The following is a 23,279-nucleotide window of genomic DNA, read 5'->3' on the forward strand; positions in this document are numbered from 1 at the left end:
CAAGAGAAAATATTATTTAAAAAAATTGACTAACTGGATGAAAGGAAAGCACACATATACATAGAAAACAAAATACATTTTGACATACTTAATAACTTAAAGTGAAACAACTTATTAAATCAAAATTTAAGGTGGGGAGCCAAGGGTGGCTTGGCCTTAAGGATTTTTTTAAAATAATTTTCTGATTAAGTCTGTGTATCTGAATTTTTTCTGTAACATCTTTCACCTATCTCTAATATATATCACGTATACTTTTAATTGTAAAATAAAATTTTAGCTTCTGCACCTAAGGTTTCGCACAGGTTCCAAAGGTGAGCCATGTTTTGAAATCACTTTTTCACTTACTCAAATTATCTTTAGAAAAAACACTTGGACTGGCAAACTTCTTTTAAAAAGGCACTTTAAGTGTCTTGCTGGTAGGAACAAGTTTCCCGACTTTAAAAAAGATTTGTTTTCAGACTGTGTAATTTGTTTATTGATTTTACTTTGATAGTTCTTGCGTGAAGTCACTAGCGATTCTTTTGAGTTCACTCATTAGAATTAATCAAGAATTGCTGAGTTAATTTTTTCAAAAGGATTAACTAACAAGTAAAAGTTAAATAACCATAGAGTTAACTAACTAAACCCATAACTAATCTAAAAATACCCAAATTTGCAAGAAAATACCAGAATCTACCACAAAAACACTCATAACTACCACAAAAATAAAAAAAATACATGAAAAATGACTTTAAAATGCAAACAAAACAAAACACTTGAAACAAAATATCGCCAAATCTACTAAAGTGCAGAGAACGTCAAAATATTATAAAAATTTAAAAAATACCAAAGTTCCACATTTGCTTAAAATGAAATAAATCAATTGGAATTTAATTCAAGCATTCCTTTTTGAGAAATAATATGCTACGTAATGATTTATAATTAACTCTTTTATAGATTTCACGTTTGCTTCCGAAGGTGGCCCGAGTGTCGCGCCACTTGGGAGCATACATAAGGTCTCTCTTACCATTTGCACGACATAAAACTATTAATCTGATAGATTAATTCGAATTAAAGTAATGTGGTTAAAGAAAAAGAAATAAACTTTCAGAAAACATATTATAACTCAAAGTTCTAAGAATTTAAACACATTATCTTCTCACCTGGAAATTAGAACGACAACTGCAAATAATTAAATCACTTCATACAATGGATGCCATTCAAGGAAATATCTTCCAATTCAGCCTCGTGCACCTCAGGTATAAGATTTACAATGCAGAAGGGACATCTTATGATTCAAAATAAATATCATTTTACTTTGGGGGGGGGGGCTACGTTAGGAGCACTGGCCACCTTTGGCTTACCCACCTTACTTAATCAAACATAATAAATTTTTAAAAAAAATTAATAATTTTTAGTGACTTCCTTGGGCCTGTCCTGAGAGCAAAGTTTTTTGAGGTGAGGCTTAATATTAGAGATAGCCACTGTCAGTCCTGTTTCTATATTTAGTCGTGATCTATATTTTGTCTTCAAAGAAGCTACAGCAGAAAATCCAGTTTCACAAAGGTAGGATATTGAAAACGGTAATAGAATGCGAAATGCCCTTTGTTTCAGTGCAGAAAAATCCTCCTCCTGCCAAAATTCAAATAGTGATTTCTTACTAAATTGCATTTCAGTTTCGCCACTTGTCGTGAAGTCTATGAATTTTTCTTCCTCATCAATTGAGAGTCCTTCGGGAGTCTTATGAAATGGATTCCTAACCCACTCGTAACTTGTTAGCAGTTTGTCATGAGCAGGAAAATATTTTTCAAAATTCTTTGCCAGAATGGCTAAATGATTTTCAATGGTTACAAACGTAACTTTCATATATTCTTCAGCCTTATAAATTTTTGTACAATTATCCACATTTGCAAACATTGTTAGGTTTTTTTGCTTTAAATTTCTGCCCCACAATTCTAATTTTCTACAAAAAGCATTATCTTCATCACTCGTATCCAACATATGTGTATTTGCTCCTTGGAGTTTAAGATTCAAGTTATTTAATTTCTCGAATATGACGACCAAGTATCTCAATTTCATCACAAATAAACTATAGTGTAAATTCCCGGTTTCCGGTCTGTTATCTTCTAAGAAAATGACGATTTCTTCTCTTAATTCATGAGCACGTTGCAAAAATTTCTCATGTGATAAACATCTTGCCTCACATTTAAATAGTAACTCTGAATGTACTGAACCCATGTCATTACAAAGAGCAGAAAAGATTCTCGGTCTCAGGGTTCTCATTTTTATATAATTTGAAATGGTTACAACCGCAGTTAATACAATATTTAAACCAGGACGTATTTCTTTCGAACCCAAAGCTTCTCTGTGGATCATGCAATGTGTCCAGACGCATTGAGGCGATTTTTGTTTTACTAGTGCTTGTATACTTTCGAACCTTCCGGATATTAAGCAAGCATATTCCAATGCATATTCCAGTGCATATTCCGATGCAATTTTTGCATTCTGTGTTTGCATCATTTATAACATCATTTAAAATAGCAAATAATGCTAGCGCTGTTGTTTTGAGTTCTATTGATTTGCAGAAAAGTAGTTCTACTACTGACATATTATCACAAAATCAAACATAGGCAATAAAATGAGCATCTTTATTAATATCTCTTGCTTCAAAGTTTATTGAAAAAATTTTGTCACGCAACATCTAGAAAAGCTGACACTACATTTTCAGCTGTATCACCAATTCGACGAGCAACAGTATCATTTGAAAGAGGTATAGACTGTAATTATTTTGAAAAATTAACTCCAAACATAGTTTCTACAATCTCAATTGCTGCTGATTTTTACTTTACTTTTGTTTTGATAGTTAGTTAAAAATAATTTAAAGACGGAATTGAAAATACTCAATATACATTATTGTTGCATACATTTTACTGCAAGTGGGGGGCGCGATGAAAATTATGATTGAAAACTGGGCCGTGAATACTGAAAGGTTGAGAAACGCTGATTTATGCATTAAAACATACAATTTTTCTACTACAAGAAGAAATTTTCAGTGTCGACAGTTTGCAACCCTTTACGTCTTCGAGACGAGCGAGTCATATATGATTTGTCAGGGAGTCGATAATCAGGGTAAAAAAGATAAAACTGGTAGCCAAACTAATTTTATAGCTTTTTATTTTGGGGATGGGTAATAGTAGTTTGCTTTATTTAATTCACCACTACTTAGTTCGAATTATAATTTGTATAGTTACACTTTTTACACATAAGGATTGGATGTGTCAGATTTAAAGTGACGGCAAAAATAAGTCTGTCAAATTAGCTGGGCCCAAATTTAAGCTACCGCTTTTTATTTTTTACTCTCCTATTTCTTATTCCGTACGAATACAATTATGACTTGCCCCTGCCGAAAAGGTTAACACGTTGAGCGCCGCTTCAGCCATCGGTGGTTGACACTGAAATTACATTTCGGTCATGTCAACCACCGGTGGCTGACACTGAAATTTCATTTAGGCAGCTTCTGCCACCGTTTGCTGACACTGACCTTTCACACAGGCCGCGAAAAACAGCTGGCTGACAGCGTATAACATGATATAGAACTATAAAATTTACACTATTTTATGGAATTGCAGAAAATTTATTCAAAATTTACTTAATTGTTGTGATTCTTGGTTTAATAAATTCAATTCAGTGGATTTTTATTCACCACTATTTTTAAACAATTCGTAGACATATAAAATTCACCACTTTTTCCAGATTAAGTCAAGCTAAGCCTTTTATAAACTAGCAAACTCTGTCTATATTTGCAATTTTAGTTTGTAGTTATTTACCGTGCGGCCAGACGAGCAAGTCATGTAAAATTAGCGTGGCATTCAACGTGTTAATACGTATATCTCAGAAATAACTTTTCCCACTGTAATGATTTTGACTTGATTCTGCTGACTTGCTTACATCTTGGCCTGTTGAATTTGATTAAATCTTGACAATTGCATTGCAGAGGAAAGAAATCTGGATATTTGGACTGATGACTCTTACTTGTTGCAATTTCTACGAGCAAGAAAATTCGATACAGATAGGGCGATGGAACTTGTACGCAATTTCTACACAATGCTCAAGAATTATCCCGATGTTTATAAAAGGGATCAAGATCCTGAGGAATTAAATATTTTGTCGGAGAGTGATAGTGGAGGGGCTTATCCCTATAGGCACAAGGATGGGGGCATAGTCTATTTTTTGAACGCCGGTGAGTATGAGCCTTATTGTTATTTATACTTTTTTTGATGTCCTACACGTTTAGAGGAGAGAGCTTCAACACCTGAACCGTCGTAGTTTCGGGAATAGAGAGTTCGCTTTCCATTGTGATTCCCCAGACTCGAATCCCTGCCATGACTGGAAAAAAGGATCATGGGTTAGAATCTCTCTACCATTGAGCTAACAGTGGGAAGTGTCGGCGGTTTTCCATTCCATGTAACTCAAATGCGGGACAGTTAATAAAATAAGCCCTCCACGAAGGCTATAGTTTGTCCCAATGCTTGATACAGGAATTCCACTGTCTTCTGGGTTGGGTTCAAAATTACCAGGTTCATTGATAGTCGTAAACTCAGAATTGGGTTGGAGGTTAAAAACCGGTTATAATGAAAAAAAACCTCATCCTTTTTAGGGCAATTTTTTTAGTGGTAGCATAGTTAATGTTATAACTTTAAGCTTTCAGTTCAGTAAGTCTTATTTAAAGGTATTTAGCCTAGCAATATGCATAAATAAATAAAACCTATGGTTGAATTCCATGCCAACTGAAACCAGTAGTAGAATTCCAAGCGTAACAGAGGGGGAATTAAACAGGTATTTTATTATAAAAAATGTATTAAATATATGTGAAGACAAACAATTGTGCAATAATATGTTATTTTAAGGTGCAATGTTTAATTAAATGGCATGATATTTCCCTGAAAACTATTTGTCAAATTTTCAAAATGTCCCCTCTGTTACATTGCAGTTTTTGAAGATAATAAAAATGTGTAAGCAATTTAAAAAGTCTTATAATAATTTATTTTACCTTGAAATGTGATAATTAAAAAAAATTACAAATAATGTTTGGGATGTTCCAAATCACAGAATATAGCGGAAATAACAGTGCATGTCAAAAATGTGGGATTTTCTTAGTCGTCTCTATTACGGACGCTTTTAATTACCTGGCAATTTAATTATTAGACTCCTTTATTATTTTATGCAATTAAATTAAACATTGCACCTTAAAGTAGCATATTATTGCAATTTTTTTTGTTTTCACATATATTTAATACATTTTTTAGGATAAATTACCTAGAGTGGATACCCTTCTGTTACGCTTGGAATTTTACTATATATAAGAAACTTTGGTTTAGTCTTTTCGTTGTAATTAATGTAAATATCACAGATTAAGCATGTATTTCATGTTTTTGAATCACGATTTTGTGCATATATGCTATCATCAATTTTCAATGCTCAATTTCAAATTTCTACTGCAATTAATGTAAATATCACAGTTTAAGCTCGTATTTCCTGTATATCTATCTAATCATGGTTGTATTCATTTTTCAATGGCAATTAATGTAAATCTCCGATGAAGTTTGAACATACTTCTAATCATGGTTACTTTTTTTCATAATGTTACCGCATTGTTACATAATTCAAAATGTTTTATTCACTGTATATAATTTTCATGATGAATGGGGTAGGGGCATCACCTCCTACATCAGAAAGCCTCCACACGGTCTTTTATAAGTAGTCCGCGTAGACTATTTAAAAAGTGAGCCAGTAGTGCGCATGATCCCAAAACCTTTTATACAAGTAATTGAGAGAAATGTATCATATATATTTGAGAATTGAATCTGTAGTGGTTGACAAGTGAATGATGCAAACCAATAATATTCATAAATAAAACAAATTTTTAGTCTTATATTTGCTACCACTCTCTTATTTTAAGTAGATTTTGTATTAAATGACTCATTCGGAAAGTGGATATCCTTCACAGTGGTCTGATCGGACTACCTATAAAAAACCGTGTGGAGGCTTTCAGTTATAGGAGACGTTAGTAGGGGCCGCTGCGCGGCCTAGGCACCCAGTTTTGCTTGAATAAATAAATAAAGAAAGTCTTTTCGTAGTGAGGCTTTTAAGCAAACATCAGAATTAATCGAGATTTAAAGTCTGAAATTTAAAAGGCCTTTAGTTTGCCTCATGTAGCCCAAGATCACACTAATAAGGAATGTGATAAATTCTCAAGAGATTCAAAAACCTAAAGATTCTCAAACCTAATAGGATCTTTAAGAGACTTAAATTTGGTTTCGTTAACAGGCCTGAAAATGACTTTACAGCTAAAACTAACTTAGTGAGAACGATTTATTAGTAAGTCAATGTAAAAGTCACGCCTTAACATTCTCAACAAATTCTCACTAAATATTTAAGTAAAAATCAACAAAGTTATGCGATGTTATATTTTAAGATTAACAAACTTTGACCGTAGCATATATTTCGTACAGTTATCGTAATGTTTCTACTACACATTAACTACATGAAATTAATACAACCATTTAAGAAGATTTTTTTAAGGCAGGAATCCTTTAAATATAAATATATAAGGTGATAAGGCCGTAATCATTCATTAAGTATATATATATATATATATATATATATATATATATATATATATATATATATATATATATATATATATATATATATATATATATATATATATATATATATATATGGGTCATTCTCACTGAAAAGGTATAAATAGACTAAAAATTTTTCTTAAATTAAAGTAATTAAAAAGTGACAAAAATTACATAAATACTTTTATTTATTTTTGTTATATGTCCTTATAATAATGGTCAAGTTTTCTATTTTATTTTTTGCAAGATTTAAAATATTTTAAATTCTGCCTTGTCCACGGAGGAGATGTAATAGTCAACGGAGCAGACATTTTATGTTATAAAATATAAAATATCAATGAAGACTAATTCATTAATTATTCGGTACAACTGATATGAGTTTAACATTAATAAGTAAATAATAAAATATTTCATTATTAGAGATAGAGCTACTTCCGATTAATCATGCTGCTATGAAAGGAAACATCCATTTTAACCTAGGTGTACACTTTTTTAAGTAACTCTTACTGAATATTGATAAATTAAAATGTATAGACTATTGAAATAAAAATTCAGACTCCACATGAAAGTTGAGCGTACTCTTTTATGAACATTTTATGCAAGCTGAACATACTGTCATCCAAATAGCGTTTTTGTTTTTTCTCTTTTCTTCTTGTTTCTTTTTTCCCTGGGCCCAAACGGCTTGCTCTATCAATTTCTAGAAATTTAAGTACATTTAGTCACGATTTTTCTGTTAAATCTTTTTCTGATATAGATTTTAAGATTTCTTGCTCTCAATTTTTTTTTACTTTCTTCAAACAATATAGGGTTTTCTTTTAATTTCTGTCTAGCTTGTCTCATACTAAGTTTTTTCTGTTCCCTTCTCGTTTGTATTTGAACATTTGATTGCTTTCTTTTCGTACATTTTGGTTTTGCCATTTTTTTCCTAAAATTTGAAGAGAAAAATTTTTTTAAACATCACAGAAATTATTTAGAAAAATTGATACCAGCATACCGTATATCCCGGTATATATAAGTCGATCCCTCTTTTTAACAGCTGGATAGTAAATTTCTGTTATGTCGGGGGTATATCGTTCGTTCGTTGTAGTGGAACTGGGCGTCTGAGGCCTTACGGCCCTTTTTATTAGGGGTATAATATTGGCTGAAAGCCCTTTGTAGCAAGATGGAAGAGAGAAAAAACTGGTAGGAAACACATTTCATTCTAGCATTTTCTATGAGAAAATTAAAATTACTTTCAAGATTTCTTCTATAATTTTTTCATGTATATAAAAGTGCTCCTTTTTCACGATAAAGTAGACATTGTTAAATAGTTTTAAGTAAACTCCTCCCGAAAACTAGCTATAACAGTAATGGTTTTACTACTAGTCTTTCCTCTTTTCTGTCTCGCTTTCCCCCATGGGTATAATTCGAGAAAATTCGAGAAATTCCATTTTAAAAAATTGCTAAAATTAAAAAAAAAAAGAAAAAAATTAGGTAATAATTAAGATGAGCATGCAGTAGAATCCATTGCTGAGTGGGATCCGTATGACGATTCTGCTAGCATTAATAAATACGACACAGTTCTGAAATCGAGCAGTTCAAATAGAAAACGGTATTTTAATTTATTTGACTTAAATTTCTTACATTAAAAGTTTCAAACTACACTTGGTAACATTTAATCTAGTACTCTCTCCTGTTTGTTACCTACGACATATTTCCAGCTCCACCTTATAAATTAACATTTTAGAAAAGCTAAATAAATGTTTTGCAAAAAAAGGAAAACAGTTCTTTCTTAGAGCAAAACAAGTAAAATTGAAAAGTCCTAATAATTAAGCTTAAAGTAAGTGAATTTAACATAATATTTAGTTAAAAAGCATAAAAAATTAAGTTGAAGTCTAGAACTAGTTAGAATGTCGTAAAAAAATTACGGTAAATCGCAATTCCATGGTCTGTAAAAAGCTCTACGTCGTATTTTTTACTTTACGTTCAACAGTTAATAAATCTTTTTTTTTTATCCCATCGTACTCTTCATAATTTAAAATTTCTAAGTTGTATAGTTTATGCACAGTATGTAACTTAAAAATCATGCAAAATAAAAAAAACACTTAAAATTGCAATAACATTCGAACAAATTGGGGGAATTTTTACAAAAAAAAAAAAAAAAAACTCTCCTTAATTTCATAAACAAAATAGCCCTTTCAGCACGTCAAAATTTAACTATGTAGTTGCAATTCAGTGATCTGCAAAGCGGACCGCATGGTGTTTTTCACTAAAAGTTTAACAGATGAATTTAACTTTTAGTTTAACAGTTCCTCAGCAACTATCAATTTTTATTTTTCTTCATCGTATTTCATCTATATTTATCTACATACCTTCATTATATCAAATTATAGTCTTATAGTTTTTACTCAGAAAAACAAATTTTAACGAAAAGTTGAACACTTAAAATGTCAGTGACAGCGTCGTTTATGATTTTTTAATATAGAGAGAAAGGTTTGCCCTTCCATTTGTTCTCAAAAATTTAAGAATCTGAATCAGCGCAGCAAAGCTATGATCTATTCAAATGAAGCAGGTGCATTATTTTTAATCATTGTAATAAAAGCGGCGGTGGCTCAGGAGATGGAGCATTCGCCTTCCAATAAGGTGAACCGGGTTTGAATACCAGCGATGCCTAATTGATACGAATTCCGCACCCGGCTCGCACTGACCACAATGTTGACATAAAATATCCTCAGTGGTGGACGGATCATGGGTTAGAGTTCCCTTGCCGTCTGGCTAACCGTGGGAGGTTTTCTCGGTTTCCCTCTCCATGTAACGCAAATGCTGGTTAGTTCCATCAAAAAGTCCTCCATGAAGACAAATTTCTTCCTATACTTGATCTAGTAATTCCTTTGTTTTCTGGTTTGTGTTCAAAAATTTCAAGGCTGGAGTAACATTCAAGGCCGGAGTTGAACATTAGTAGACGTAAACTCAAACATTAGATCCTCTGTTCGTCGAGGGTTATAAAATCATTGTATTAATTACGAAAATTGGTGTCATTTGGGAATCAAGGCCTCCGGATTTCCCTAGAAAGTCACTACTTTTAGGATTCGTTCTCTTTTGTTTACTTCTTCTTGAAAAAAAGCATTAATGCTGAAAAAAAGAGCAGTTATTTTTATAGCTTTGTTGTTAATGTTTTCTGAAATTTTTTTTTGTGACACTGTAAAACATATTTGTTTTCTTTTTCTCATTGATACATTTTTACATTCTCTTATATTACAGCCAAATGGGATCCTGACGAAATTTCAACTGACTTAGCTATGATGGGCTTCACCGGTGTGACACTAGCTATTGCAGAAGACCCAGCGACTCAAGTTTGTGGAGTTCATTTCATATTTAATGCTCAATATAGACTGAAGCATCTACGTGCAATTGGTGTGAAAACAGTTAAGTTGATTTCAGAAATATTTAGAGTAAGTAGTGATTTTTATAGAACTACTAAAAATTTGTATCTATTATCTTCCCAGCAACTGCCAGCTGCCGAAGAAGAAAATTTTAAATCAACCCATTAAATGACGGGTTTCGTGTTCCGAAAACAATGTTTGAAGTTTGGGAGAAATTCAGCACAACAAAGACTCAATATCATAACTGAGTCTCCGAATTGAAGAGTATGTTAAAGGATCTTAATAATAACAAAGGATCTTAATAATAATGAAGGATCTTAATATTAATAAAGGATCTTAATATTAATAAAGGATGTTAATAATAATAAAGGATCTCAATAATAATAAAGGATCTTAATAATAATAAAGGATCTTAATAATAATAAAGGATCCTAATAATAGTAAAGGATCTTAATAATAATAAAGGATCTAATATTAATAAAGGATCTTAATAATAATAAAGGATCTTCAAATTAATAAAGGATCTTAATAATAATAAAGGATCTTAGAATAATAAAGGATAGAATAATAAAGGATTTTAATAATTATAAAGGATCTTAATAATAATAAAGGATCTTAATAGAATAATAAAGGATTTTAATAATTATAAAGGATCTTAATAATAATAAAGGATCTTAAAAGAATAATAAAGGATCTTAATAATAATAAAGGATCTTCAAATTAATAAAGGATCTTAATAATAATAAAGGATCTTAATAATAGTAAAAGATCTTAATAATAATAAAGGATCTTAATAGAATAATAAAGGATTTTAATAATTATAAAGGATCTTAATAATAAAGGATCTTAATAGAATAATAAAGGATTTTAATAATAATAAAGGATCTTCATAATAGAATAATAAAGATTTTTTATTTTATTTTTGTCATAGCTATAGGTCATTAATTTATCTTGCTAAGCCTTTAAATTTCCCAGAATGAAGATATTAAAGTTTAAACGTAGAATGTTTTCGGGGTGAAAAAAAATTCGTGCGAAACAATCAACTTTAAACGTAGAAAGTTTTTATTTAGACAGCATATTAGGGTGCCAGGAATTCGAGCGGTCAAACGGATGAAAGTTTTATTTAAGAGTCGCCTCTAACAACTTAATAAGTAGCATGATAAGATATGATGCCATAAATGCATAGCAATTATACTCCGGCTTATACCCGGTACTTAGTTAATCATTCGCGACTACATATAATTCTGTTCTATTTCATTATCAAATTATATAAATCTGCTTTCAAAACAATTTAAAAGCTTTTAAAAGTTAAACACGTCTTAAAGACATTTAATTGGTTCTATCGTTTACGATATATATCACAGAATTATTAAAAAAAAGGTTATAGTTTCGAAGTTTTACTGGAATCCTTGACTTGGCGACACATTTCGATAAATATGGAAAACATTCGTCGTGGAAAAAGAAACAACAGTATGACGTTGCAATAAGAGCATTGGATTTGATTGGACCACTATAAATGGTGCGTCTTATCCTGACACACCTTTAACAAATCAAATGTGAGATAAGGAACTTTTACTTTTGTTTCACGGTAGACGAAAGTCGTCTGCAAGAAACATGTTTTTATTATTCTTTCTTCAGTTTCTTTAAATGCGAATAGGAAGATGTATATTTGTTACGATATGACTTTTATTGCTTGTTAATTGATTATTCATTAAGTTTTGTTTTCCTCACTTCACACGATTTAAGCTAAAAGAAGGCTGTTCAACGTTATTTCAAGAGTTGGTTTTGCTGTTATACGTCCGCGCTAGGAGCATGGCATTCATTTGGTATACACTTAGACGCAAACAGGCTCTCTCCTTAGGGATTATGGTTTTTTCTAAGCTTGCAACAGAGAATAGTATTAGACGTATCTCTTACATACTCATTTCTGTAGCGTTTCAATGATAATTTTTACATAAAACTGTGATGTACGATTTTACTCAAAATAACACTTTTATTTATTTATTTTTTAAAGTTGTAAATTACGGTTTCGTTGAAAGTTACATAAATTTTACATTTTAGTGAAGTTAGGTTAAGACTTAGTATCAGATTGAGCATTCGAGAAATAAATTAAAAAAAGATTCTAAGCAACATTTTTGAAATTAAAAAAGTTTTTATTTTTGGCACATCTTCCTTCATTCATTCTGTTTCGTAGGCTATCAATTTATTTTGACAAGTCATTTAATTTCGCCGATTTCAAAATCTTAAGTTACTCAGGGGAAGTCGTGTTCATTCTGTTTTTTAGGTTATCAATTTGTTTTGACAAGTCTTCTAATTTTGCAGATTACAAAATATTAAGTTACTCAGGGGAAGTCGTGTTCATTGTGTTTTGTAGGTTGTCAATTTTTTTTGTTGACAATTCTTCTAATTTTGCAGATTTCAAAATATTAAGTTACTAAGGGGAAGTCGTGCTCGTTCTGTTTTGTGGATTATCAATTTGTTTTGACAAGTCTTCTAATTTTGAAGATTTTAAAATATTAAGTTACTCAGGGGAAGTCGTGTTCATTGTGTTTTGTAGGTTGTCAATTTTTTTTGTTGACAAATCTTCTAATTTTGCAGATTTCAAAATATTAAGTTACTAAGGGGAAGTCGTGTTCGTTCTGTTTTGTGGATTATCAATTTGTTTTGACAAGTCTTCTAATTTTGAAGATTTCAAAATATTAAGTTACTCAGGGGAAGTCGTGTTCATTGTGTTTTGTAGGTTGTCAATTTTTTTTGTTGACAAATCTTCTAATTTTGCAGATTTCAAAATATTAAGTTACTAAGGGGAAGTCGTGTTCGTTCTGTTTTGTGGATTATCAATTTGTTTTGACAAGTCTTCTAATTTTGAAGATTTCAAAATATTAAGTTACTCAGGGGAAGTCGTGTTCATTGTGTTTTGTAGGTTGTCAATTTTTTTTGTTGACAAATCTTCTAATTTTGCAGATTTCAAAATATTAAGTTACTAAGGGGAAGTCGTGTTCGTTCTGTTTTGTGGAATATCAATTTGTTTTGACAAGTCTTCTAATTTTGAAGATTTCAAAATATTAAGTTACTCAGGGGAAGTCGTGTTCATTGTGTTTTGTAGGTTGTCAATTTTTTTTTGTTGACAAATCTTCTAATTTTGCAGATTTCAAAATATTAAGTTACTAAGGGGAAGTCGTGTTCGTTCTGTTTTGTGGATTATCAATTTGTTTTGACAAGTCTTCTAATTTTGAAGATTTCAAAATATTAAGTTACTCAGGGGAAGTCGTGTTCATTGTGTTTTGTAGGTTGTCATTTTTTTTTGTTGACAAATCTTCTAATTTTGCAGATTTCAAAATATTAAGTTACTAAGGGGAAGTCGTGTTCGTTCTGTTTTGTGGATTATCAATTTGTTTTGACAAGTCTTCTAATTTTGCAGATTATAAAATATTAAGTTACTCAGGGGAAGTCGTGTTCATTGTGTTTTGTAGGTTGTCAATTTTTTTTGTTGACAAATCTTCTAATTTTGCAGATTTCAAAATATTAAGTTACTAAGGGGAAGTCGTGTTCGTTCTGTTTTGTGGATTATCAATTTGTTTTGACAAATCTTCTAATTTTGCAGATTACAAAATATTAAGTTACTCAGGGTAAGTCGTGTTCATTGTGTTTTGTAGGTTGTCAATTTTTTTTGTTGACAAATCTTCTAATTTTGCAGATTTCAAAATATTAAGTTACTAAGGGGAAGTCGTGTTCGTTCTGTTTTGTGGATTATCAATTTGTTTTGACAAGTCTTCTAATTTTGAAGATTTCAAAATATTAAGTTACTCAGGGGAAGTCGTGTTCATTGTGTTTTGTAGGTTGTCAATTTTTTTTGTTGACAAATCTTCTAATTTTGCAGATTTCGAAATATTAAGTTACTAAGGGGAAGTCGTGTTCGTTCTGTTTTGTGGATTATCAATTTGTTTTGACAAGTCTTCTAATTTTGCAGATTATGAAATATTAAGTTACTCAGGGGAAGTCGTGTTCATTGTGTTTTGTAGGTTGTCAATTTTTTTTGTTGACAAATCTTCTAATTTTGCAGATTTCAAAATATTAAGTTACTAAGGGGAAGTCGTGTTCGTTCTGTTTTGTGGATTATCAATTTGTTTTGACAAGTCTTCTAATTTTGAAGATTTCAAAATATTAAGTTACAATGGGGAAGCCGTATTTATTTTGTTTTGTAGGTTATCAATTTGTTTTGAAAAGTCTTCTAATTTTGCAGATTTCAGAATATTAAGTTACTAAGGGGAAGTAAAGTTTTTTCCGTTTTGTAGGTTATCAATTTGTTTTGACAAGTTTTCTAATTTTGCAGATTTCAAAATATTAAGTTACTAAGGGAAAGTCGTGTTCGTTCTGTTTTGTGGATTATCAATTTGTTTTGACAAGTCTTCTAATTTTGAAGATTTCAAAATATTAAGTTACTCAGGGGAAGTCGTGTTCCTTGTGTTTTGTATGTTGTCAATTTTTTTTGTTGACAAATCTTCTAATTTTGCAGATTTCAAAATATTAAGTTACTAAGGGGAAGTCGTGTTCATTCTGCAGACAAATCTTCTAATTTTGCAGATTTCAAAATATTTAGTTACTAAGGGGAAGTCGTGTTCGTTCTGTTTTGTGGATTATCAATTTGTTTTGACAAGTCTTCTAATTTTGAAGATTTCAAAATATTAAGTTACTCAGGGGAAGTCGTGTTCATTGTGTTTTGTAGGTTGTCAATTTTTTTTGTTGACAAATCTTCTAATTTTGCAGATTTCAAAATATTAAGTTACTAAGGGGAAGTCGTGTTCGTTCTGTCTTGTGGATTATCAATTTGTTTTGACAAGTCTTCTAATTTTGCAGATTACAAAATATTAAGTTACTCAGGGGAAGTCGTGTTCATTGTGTTTTGTAGGTTGTCAAATTTTTTTGTTGACAAATCTTCTAATTTTGCAGATTTCAAAATATTAAGTTACTAAGGGAAAGTCGTGTTTGTTCTGTTTTGTGGATTATCAATTTGGTTTGACAAGTCTTCTAATTTTGCAGATTACAAAATATTAAGTTACTCAGGGGAAGTCGTGTTCATTGTGTTTTGTAGGTTGTCAATTTTTTTTGTTGACAAATCTTCTAATTTTGCAGATTTCAAAATATTAAGTTACTAAGGGGAAGTCGTGTTCGTTCTGTTTTGTGGATTATCAATTTGTTTTGACAAGTCTTCTAATTTTGCAGATTATAAAATATTAAGTTACTCAGGGGAAGTCGTGTTCATTCTGTTTTGTAGGTTGTCAATTTTTTTTGTTGACAAATCTTCGAATTTTGCAGATTTCAAAATATTAAGTTACTAAGGGGAAGTCGTGTTCGTTCTGTTTTGTGGATTATCAATTTGTTTTGACAAATCTTCTAATTTTGCAGATTACAAAATATTAAGTTACTCAGGGGGAAGTCGTGTTCATTGTGTTTTGTAGGTTGTCAATTTTTTTTGTTGACAAATCTTCTAATTTTGCAGATTTCAAAATATTAAGTTACTAAGGGGAAGTCGTGTTCATTCTGTTTTTTAGGTTATCAATTTGTTTTGTCAAGTCTTCTAATTTTGCAGATTACAAAATATTAAGTTGCTCAGGGGAAGTCGTGTTCATTGTGTTTTGCAGGTTGTCAATTTTTTTTGTTGACAAATCTTCTAATTTTGCAGATTTCAAAATATTAAGTTACTAAGGGGAAGTCGTGTTCGTTCTGTTTTGTGGATTATCAATTTGTTTTGACAAGTCTTCTAATTTTGTAGATTACAAAATATTAAGTTACTCAGGGGAAGTCGTGTTCATTGTGGTTTTTAGGTTGTCAATTTTTTTTTGTTGACAAATCTTCTAATTTTGGAGATTTCAAAATATTAAGTTACTAAGGGGAAGTCGTGTTCGTTCTGTTTTGTGGATTATCAATTTGTTTTGACAAGTCTTCTAATTTTGAAGATTTCAAAATATTAAGTTACTAAGGGTAAGTCGGAGTCTTTCTGTTTTGTAGGTTATCAATTTGTTTTGACAAGTCTTCTAATTCTGTAGATTTCAAAATATTAAGTTACAATGGGGAAGCCGTATTTATTCTGTTTTGTAGGTTATCAATTTGTTTTGAAAAGTCTTCTAATTTTGCAGATTTCAGAATATTAAATTACTAAGGGGAAGTAAAGTTTTTTCCGTTTTGTAGGTTATCAATTTGTTTTGACAAGTTTTCTAATTTTGCAGATTTCAAAATATTAAGTTACTAAGGGAAAGTCGTGTTCATTCTGTTTTGTAGGTTATCAATTTGTTTTCAAAAGATTTCCAATTTTGAAGTTTTCAAAATATTAAGTTATTAAAGGGTAGTCGTGCTTTTTCTGGAGAGGGGAGGTTGGTAATTGGTAAAAAACAGTCGGCAGCAAACGCATAAACAATTTTGATGATCCTGAAAGATGCTAAAAGGCCAAGATCTACCAAAGAGCACGACAGTTTAAAAGAATGTTATGTATTGCAGATTTTACTTGTTGAAAGCTTTTGAATAAGAAATGGAGACAAGGTATAATCGTTATTTCAAACAAAATTTCAACTGAATTTCTCAAACAAAACCCTTTTGTCTATCACAGTTTGTCTGCTTGCTTGTTTTACCCCCTTCATTTTTTGTGCATCCGTACATTTTACAGAATTTCTCTGTATATTTGGTGATATAAGGCTGTTTTTTTTAAAACTATTTTTACTAACTAGTTATTTTTTAAAAATTGTATTCAATTGAAAAACTCTATAATTTTTGTTTACCAAACATTTAGATTACCAAAAATCAAGCCCTGTAGATCATTCTAAAATAAATAATTTATCAAAAGTTACTTCCAGTCAACTTCTAATTATTAATTAATATTAATTATTACAACTTCCTGTTAATTATTTTGAAAAATGTCTAACTTCTTTCGAATAATTATTTAATTACATTAAATTAGGGTTCAGTTGGAATAGGATACTAATTTTTCCTTATAATTGATGAGGGGCCTATTTATTCCGGTGCTTTTTTGCTGTCTTTTTCTCCCGGTGTTTTTATTCAGGTGCTGTAATTTTCCGTTATTCACGTAGACCAATGCAAAGCTCATTTTACCTTGTGGGCTCTGCGAACCATAGATCCTATTCATTAACTTGCTATTCCTAATACAAGGACACTTCGGTGTATTTTCTAAATTGTTGTTAATAATAGAATGACAAATGTATTTAAGTAATTCAGATTGAAATTTCTTCATTAACCACATTTTGCCTTATCGTACTCTAACTCATGTAATTATTAAAAAAATTATCGAACTCCTCTCGAATAATTATTTGATTACATTAAATTCGGGTTCAACTTCTCGGAAGGAATCGGACACTAATTTTTTCTTATAATTAATGAGGTAATTTTCTGTTCTAAAACCCAGAATTATTCTGTTTATCTATAATTTTCTTATAATCAATTTATTCCTGTGCTTCTTTGCATACTTTTTCACCCAGTGCTTTTTTTTCAGTTGCTGTAAGTTTTCATGATTCACGTAGACAAATGCAAGACCTTGCAGGCTTTGGAAACCTCAGATCCAATTCATTAACGCTGTTTTTCGAAGTTCTGTCGCCAAAGAAAATTAAAAAAGTCGTAGTTTAAGTGCCTAACCCTTGAAGCAATGCGATGATTATAAACTATTATTATAAACTTGATATAAAGAATTATCTGGGTTTTAGAACAGACAAATAACTTAAATATTTTAAAAGTTCTTAAACTTTTTTAAAAATCACCGATTCGGCGACATTTTTGCACCCAGATGAATGTTATCAAAATCACTGCCTGATTCTCAATTTTTTGCAAATTTTTATGAGCCCAAGTACTGTAGCATAAGTTGGTAAATATTAGAAGACTAGATTTCAAACGCTTTTCATTTATCACACAGCTGCGGCTTTTCTCCATAGTGACCTTTTGCGACATTTTCAGAATAAGCATAGACAGCGCCTTCTTTAGATAACTAACTTGACCTAACAGTTATGAGTAACAGTAGCAAACTCACAGCAGTTATAAAAATAGCATATCATAAAAGGCATAATTTCATATAACGACAGAACCTTCAAAATACAGCCTTAACTATCTTTTATTCAAGGGCACTTCGGTGTATTTTCTAAATTGTTGTTAACAATGCAACGGCAAATCTAGCCGAAATAATTAATTTTGAATAAACTGCTTTGCACATTCTGCTTTATAGCATGTAACTTACGCTAACTCATGTATTTTTTAGCATCTTCATGATTTTGAAGATAATCGTTTGTTCTAAATTTTCAATTATGAAAATGTGTTTAATTAGCTTATGTAATTTCTAAGACTTTAATTTAATATAAACAGCTTTATAAATAATTTTCGTATTTTTTATAGAATACTGTACCCATTCGATTCAAAAGCATCCACATAGTCAATGAATCATCGATTTTTGGATATATTTTCAACATGTTGAAAATCTTTATGACTGATAAAATTAGGAATAGGGTAAGATTTTATGTCTTTATTAAATTAGTTTAAAAAGTTTGAAATTTTGTGAAAATATAAGAAAAAAATCAGGGGAGAGTCGGGTAGCCCCGCCCACTTAAGAAGTATTACTTATATTTCTGTATAATATTGAGTAATAATCAATATTTTTGAATGTTTCTATTGTTTTACCATCTAATTAAATAATGCAGAAGGAATAAACAAAAAAAAAAGAATAGTTTAACTTAAAAAATAGAAATTTAAAAAAATATGTTTTTCAGCTCTTTTCAAAATGTGCCCAGTTACAAAAATTATGTTTTTTGACTGTTTTTTCAGGTGTAAATGAGAGTGATCAATGTATTGACAATAGATAAACCTCATTTATCATTTTAATCACAAAATTATTTTATTTATGACATATTTATATACTTTTAGTGAATTGTACAATTTAATAACAACAATAGTTTTTGTTAAAAATGCATATAACATTCAAATTTGAAGCAATAAAACAATAATCTTTGCAACCGTACATTTATCGACGAAATAAAATTGGGCGGTGATACCCGACTTTCATATGAGCGGGGCTACCCGAAATCCAATTTTTTCGTAAATTTGTAATTACTCGAACAATTTTTCACATATAAACTTCTTTCTTCGTGCAAATTAAACTTAAGATTACATAATTTAATGCTGTATGTATAGAAAAAAATTTTTTTTAGTATTAAAATGAAGTTTAATCGAAACATTCAAACAATTTTTCTTAATTTCATGACTACTGTATTCAACATATTTTCAAAACCATTGTTTACCATGTTAACAGCTGCATAAATACTTGAAACTTCGAAAATAGCCTTTTTGTAATATAACAATTAATGTCCGATAGCCCATTGACTTGAAAAAATATTCTATACATATGAAATTGACTTTGGGCGGGGCTACCCGACCCTCCCCTAAGTATTTTTAAATCTTTACCTTTGAAATTTCAGAAACATTTTCAATTATACTTATTAAATGATTGTATCTAATTTATTGTACATGCTTCTCAAACAACATAAGTGTAATAAGAATAAATATATTCGACAGACATCAATTTTTACTGTATTTGTTACTGTGAATGACCGAAATTGGTAGTTGTTGACTTCGATCGATGAATGTTGACAATCAATTAGTCGCTTTGGTGAATGTCCGAAATGTATACTAGGTCTAGTTAAGTGGCACTGTCCGGTATACATTTGCCCGGTATGCCCTACATCAATGTTTTGTTAAGGTCAAGCGTTACTGCCCAGTATACATTTAACCGGTACTCCGAACACTGATGGTTCCTCAAATTTATCCTCAGCAGATATGAAAATATCGAATAATTATAATAATATTAACTAATAAATTAATATCAAATCTGATATAACAATGATTCTGAAAACTATTAAAATATCTCACAAGCATATTCATTCATAACATAATGTCTCCCACAGTTAAAAGCAATGAATAAAAATAGTGGAAAGTTTTTATCATGGAAAAAAAAGCACGAAGTTACTTTTCACCATAAAAACCCATTACAGAATTAATTATTAAAAACTAATTACAGAAAGGCAAATCGAAAACGACAATTAAAATATCTCATAAGCATATTCATTCATAACATAATTACTGCCACTGTTAAAAGCAATGAATACAAATAGTAGAAAGTTTCTATCATTGAAAAAAAATACGAAGTTACTTTTCACCGTAAAAGCCCATTACAGAATTAATTATTAAAAACTAATAACCGAAAGACAAATACGAAACTACTATTAAATTATCTCATAAGCATATTCATTCATAACGTAATGTCTTCCACAGTTAAAAGCAATAAATAAAAATAGTAGAAATTTTTATTATTGAAAAAGAAATATGAAGTTACTTTTCACCATAAAAACCCATTACAGAATTAATTATTAAAAACGAATTGCAAAAAGGCAAATCGAAAACGACTCTTAAAATATCTCATAAGCATATCCATTCATAACATAAAGTCTCCCACAGTTAAAAGCAGTGAATAAAAATAGTGGAAAGTTTTTATCATGGAAAAAAATACGAAGTTTTTTTTCACCATAAAAGCCCATTACAGAATTAATTATTAAAAACTAATCACAGAAAGGCAAATCGAAAACGACAATTAAAATATCTCATAAGCATATTCATTCATAACATAATTACTGCCACTGTTAAAAGCAATGAATACAAATAGTAGAAAGTTTCTATCATTGAAAAAAAATACGAAGTTACTTTTCACCGTAAAAGCCCATTACAGAATTAATTATTAAAAACTAATTACAGAAAGGCAAATACGAAACTACTATTAAATTATCTCATATGCATATTCATTCATAACGTAATATCTTCCACAGTTAAAAGCAATAAATAAAAATAGTAGAAATTTTTATTATTGAAAAAGAAATATGAAGTTACTTTTCACCATAAAAACCCATTACAGAATTAATTATTAAAAACGAATTGCAAAAAGGCAAATCGAAAACGACTGTTAAAATATCTCATAAGCATATCCATTCATAACATAAAGTCTCCCACAGTTAAAAGCAGTGAATAAAAATAGTGGAAAATTTTTATCATGGAAAAAATACGAAGTTTTTTTTCACCATAAAAGCCCATTACAGAATTAATTATTAAAAACTAATCACAGAAAGGCAAATCGAAAACGACAATTAAAATATCTCATAAGCATATTCATTCATAACATAATTACTGCCACTGTTAAAAGCAATGAATACAAATAGTAGAAAGTTTCTATCATTGAAAAAAAATACGAAGTTACTTTTTACCGTAAAAGCCCATTACAGAATTAATTATTAAAAACTAATTACAGAAAGGCAAATACGAAACTACTATTAAATTATCTCATATGCATATTCATTCATAACGTAATGTCTTCCACAGTTAAAAGCAATAAATAAAAATAGTAGAAATTTTTATTATTGAAAAAGAAATATGAAGTTACTTTTCACCATAAAAACCCATTACAGAATTAATTATTAAAAACGAATTGCAAAAAGGCAAATCGAAAACGACTGTTAAAATATCTCATAAGCATATCCATTCATAACATAAAGTCTCCCACAGTTAAAAGCAGTGAATAAAAATAGTGGAAAGTTTTTATCATGGAAAAAATACGAAGTTTTTTTTCACCATAAAAGCCCATTACAGAATTAATTATTAAAAACTAATCACAGAAAGGCAAATCGAAAACGACAATTAAAATATCTCATAAGCATATTCATTCATAACATAATTACTGCCGCTGTTAAAAGCAATGAATACAAATAGTAGAAAGTTTCTATCATTGAAAAAAAATACGAAGTTACTTTTCACCGTAAAAGCCCATTACAGAATTAATTATTAAAAACTAATAACCGAAAGGCAAATACGAAACTACTATTAAATTATCTCATAAGCATATTCATTCATAACGTTATGTCTTCTACAGTTAAAAGCAATAAATAAAAATAGTAGAAATTTTTATTATTGAAAAAGAAATATGAAGTTACTTTTCACCATAAAAACCCATTACAGAATTAATTATTAAAAACGAATTGCAAAAAGGCAAATCGAAAACGACTGTTAAAATATCTCATAAGCATATCCATTCATAACATAAAGTCTCCCACAGTTAAAAGCAGTGAATAAAAATAGTGGAAAGTTTTTATCATGGAAAAAATACGAAGTTTTTTTTCACCATAAAAGCCCATTACAGAATTAATTATTAAAAACTAATCACAGAAAGGCAAATCGAAAACGACAATTAAAATATCTCATAAGCATATTCATTCATAACATAATTACTGCCACTGTTAAAAGCAATGAATACAAATAGTAGAAAGTTTCTATCATTGAAAAAAAATACGAAGTTACTTTTCACCGTAAAAGCCCATTACAGAATTAATTATTAAAAACTAATTACAGAAAGGCAAATACGAAACTACTATTAAATTATCTCATATGCATATTCATTCATAACGTAATATCTTCCACAGTTAAAAGCAATAAATAAAAATAGTAGAAATTTTTATTATTGAAAAAGAAATATGAAGTTACTTTTCACCATAAAAACCCATTACAGAATTAATTATTAAAAACGAATTGCAAAAAGGCAAATCGAAAACGACTGTTAAAATATCTCATAAGCATATCCATTCATAACATAAAGTCTCCCACAGTTAAAAGCAGTGAATAAAAATAGTGGAAAATTTTTATCATGGAAAAAATACGAAGTTTTTTTTCACCATAAAAGCCCATTACAGAATTAATTATTAAAAACTAATCACAGAAAGGCAAATCGAAAACGACAATTAAAATATCTCATAAGCATATTCATTCATAACATAATTACTGCCACTGTTAAAAGCAATGAATACAAATAGTAGAAAGTTTCTATCATTGAAAAAAAATACGAAGTTACTTTTTACCGTAAAAGCCCATTACAGAATTAATTATTAAAAACTAATTACAGAAAGGCAAATACGAAACTACTATTAAATTATCTCATATGCATATTCATTCATAACGTAATGTCTTCCACAGTTAAAAGCAATAAATAAAAATAGTAGAAATTTTTATTATTGAAAAAGAAATATGAAGTTACTTTTCACCATAAAAACCCATTACAGAATTAATTATTAAAAACGAATTGCAAAAAGGCAAATCGAAAACGACTGTTAAAATATCTCATAAGCATATCCATTCATAACATAAAGTCTCCCACAGTTAAAAGCAGTGAATAAAAATAGTGGAAAGTTTTTATCATGGAAAAAATACGAAG

At 29.8% G+C, this 23,279-nt stretch overlaps 1 protein-coding gene across 13 annotated transcripts in view; it reads left to right on the forward strand.

Moving 5' to 3' along the window:
* Positions 1–23,279, forward strand: part of LOC107456108 (retinaldehyde-binding protein 1) — a 54,723-nt gene that overhangs the window by 26,574 nt on the left and 4,870 nt on the right. For 8 of the 13 annotated variants that reach the window (XM_087163814.1, XM_087163815.1, XM_087163819.1 and 5 more), the window contains exons 3-5: positions 3,974–4,219; positions 9,867–10,057; positions 18,377–18,487. In XM_087163814.1, coding sequence (XP_087019940.1) covers positions 3,974–4,219; positions 9,867–10,057; positions 18,377–18,487 — 548 coding nt within the window. The remainder of the gene's footprint in view (positions 1–3,973; positions 4,220–9,866; positions 10,058–18,376; positions 18,488–23,279) is intronic. The other 5 variants (XM_087163823.1, XM_087163825.1, XM_087163821.1 and 2 more) reach the window with 1 other exon arrangement.

The sequence above is a fragment of the Parasteatoda tepidariorum genome, chromosome 5, assembly GCF_982258835.1.
Source record: "Parasteatoda tepidariorum strain Cologne lab strain chromosome 5, Ptep-v5.0, whole genome shotgun sequence".
NCBI classification, from domain to species: Eukaryota; Metazoa; Arthropoda; class Arachnida; order Araneae; family Theridiidae; genus Parasteatoda; species Parasteatoda tepidariorum.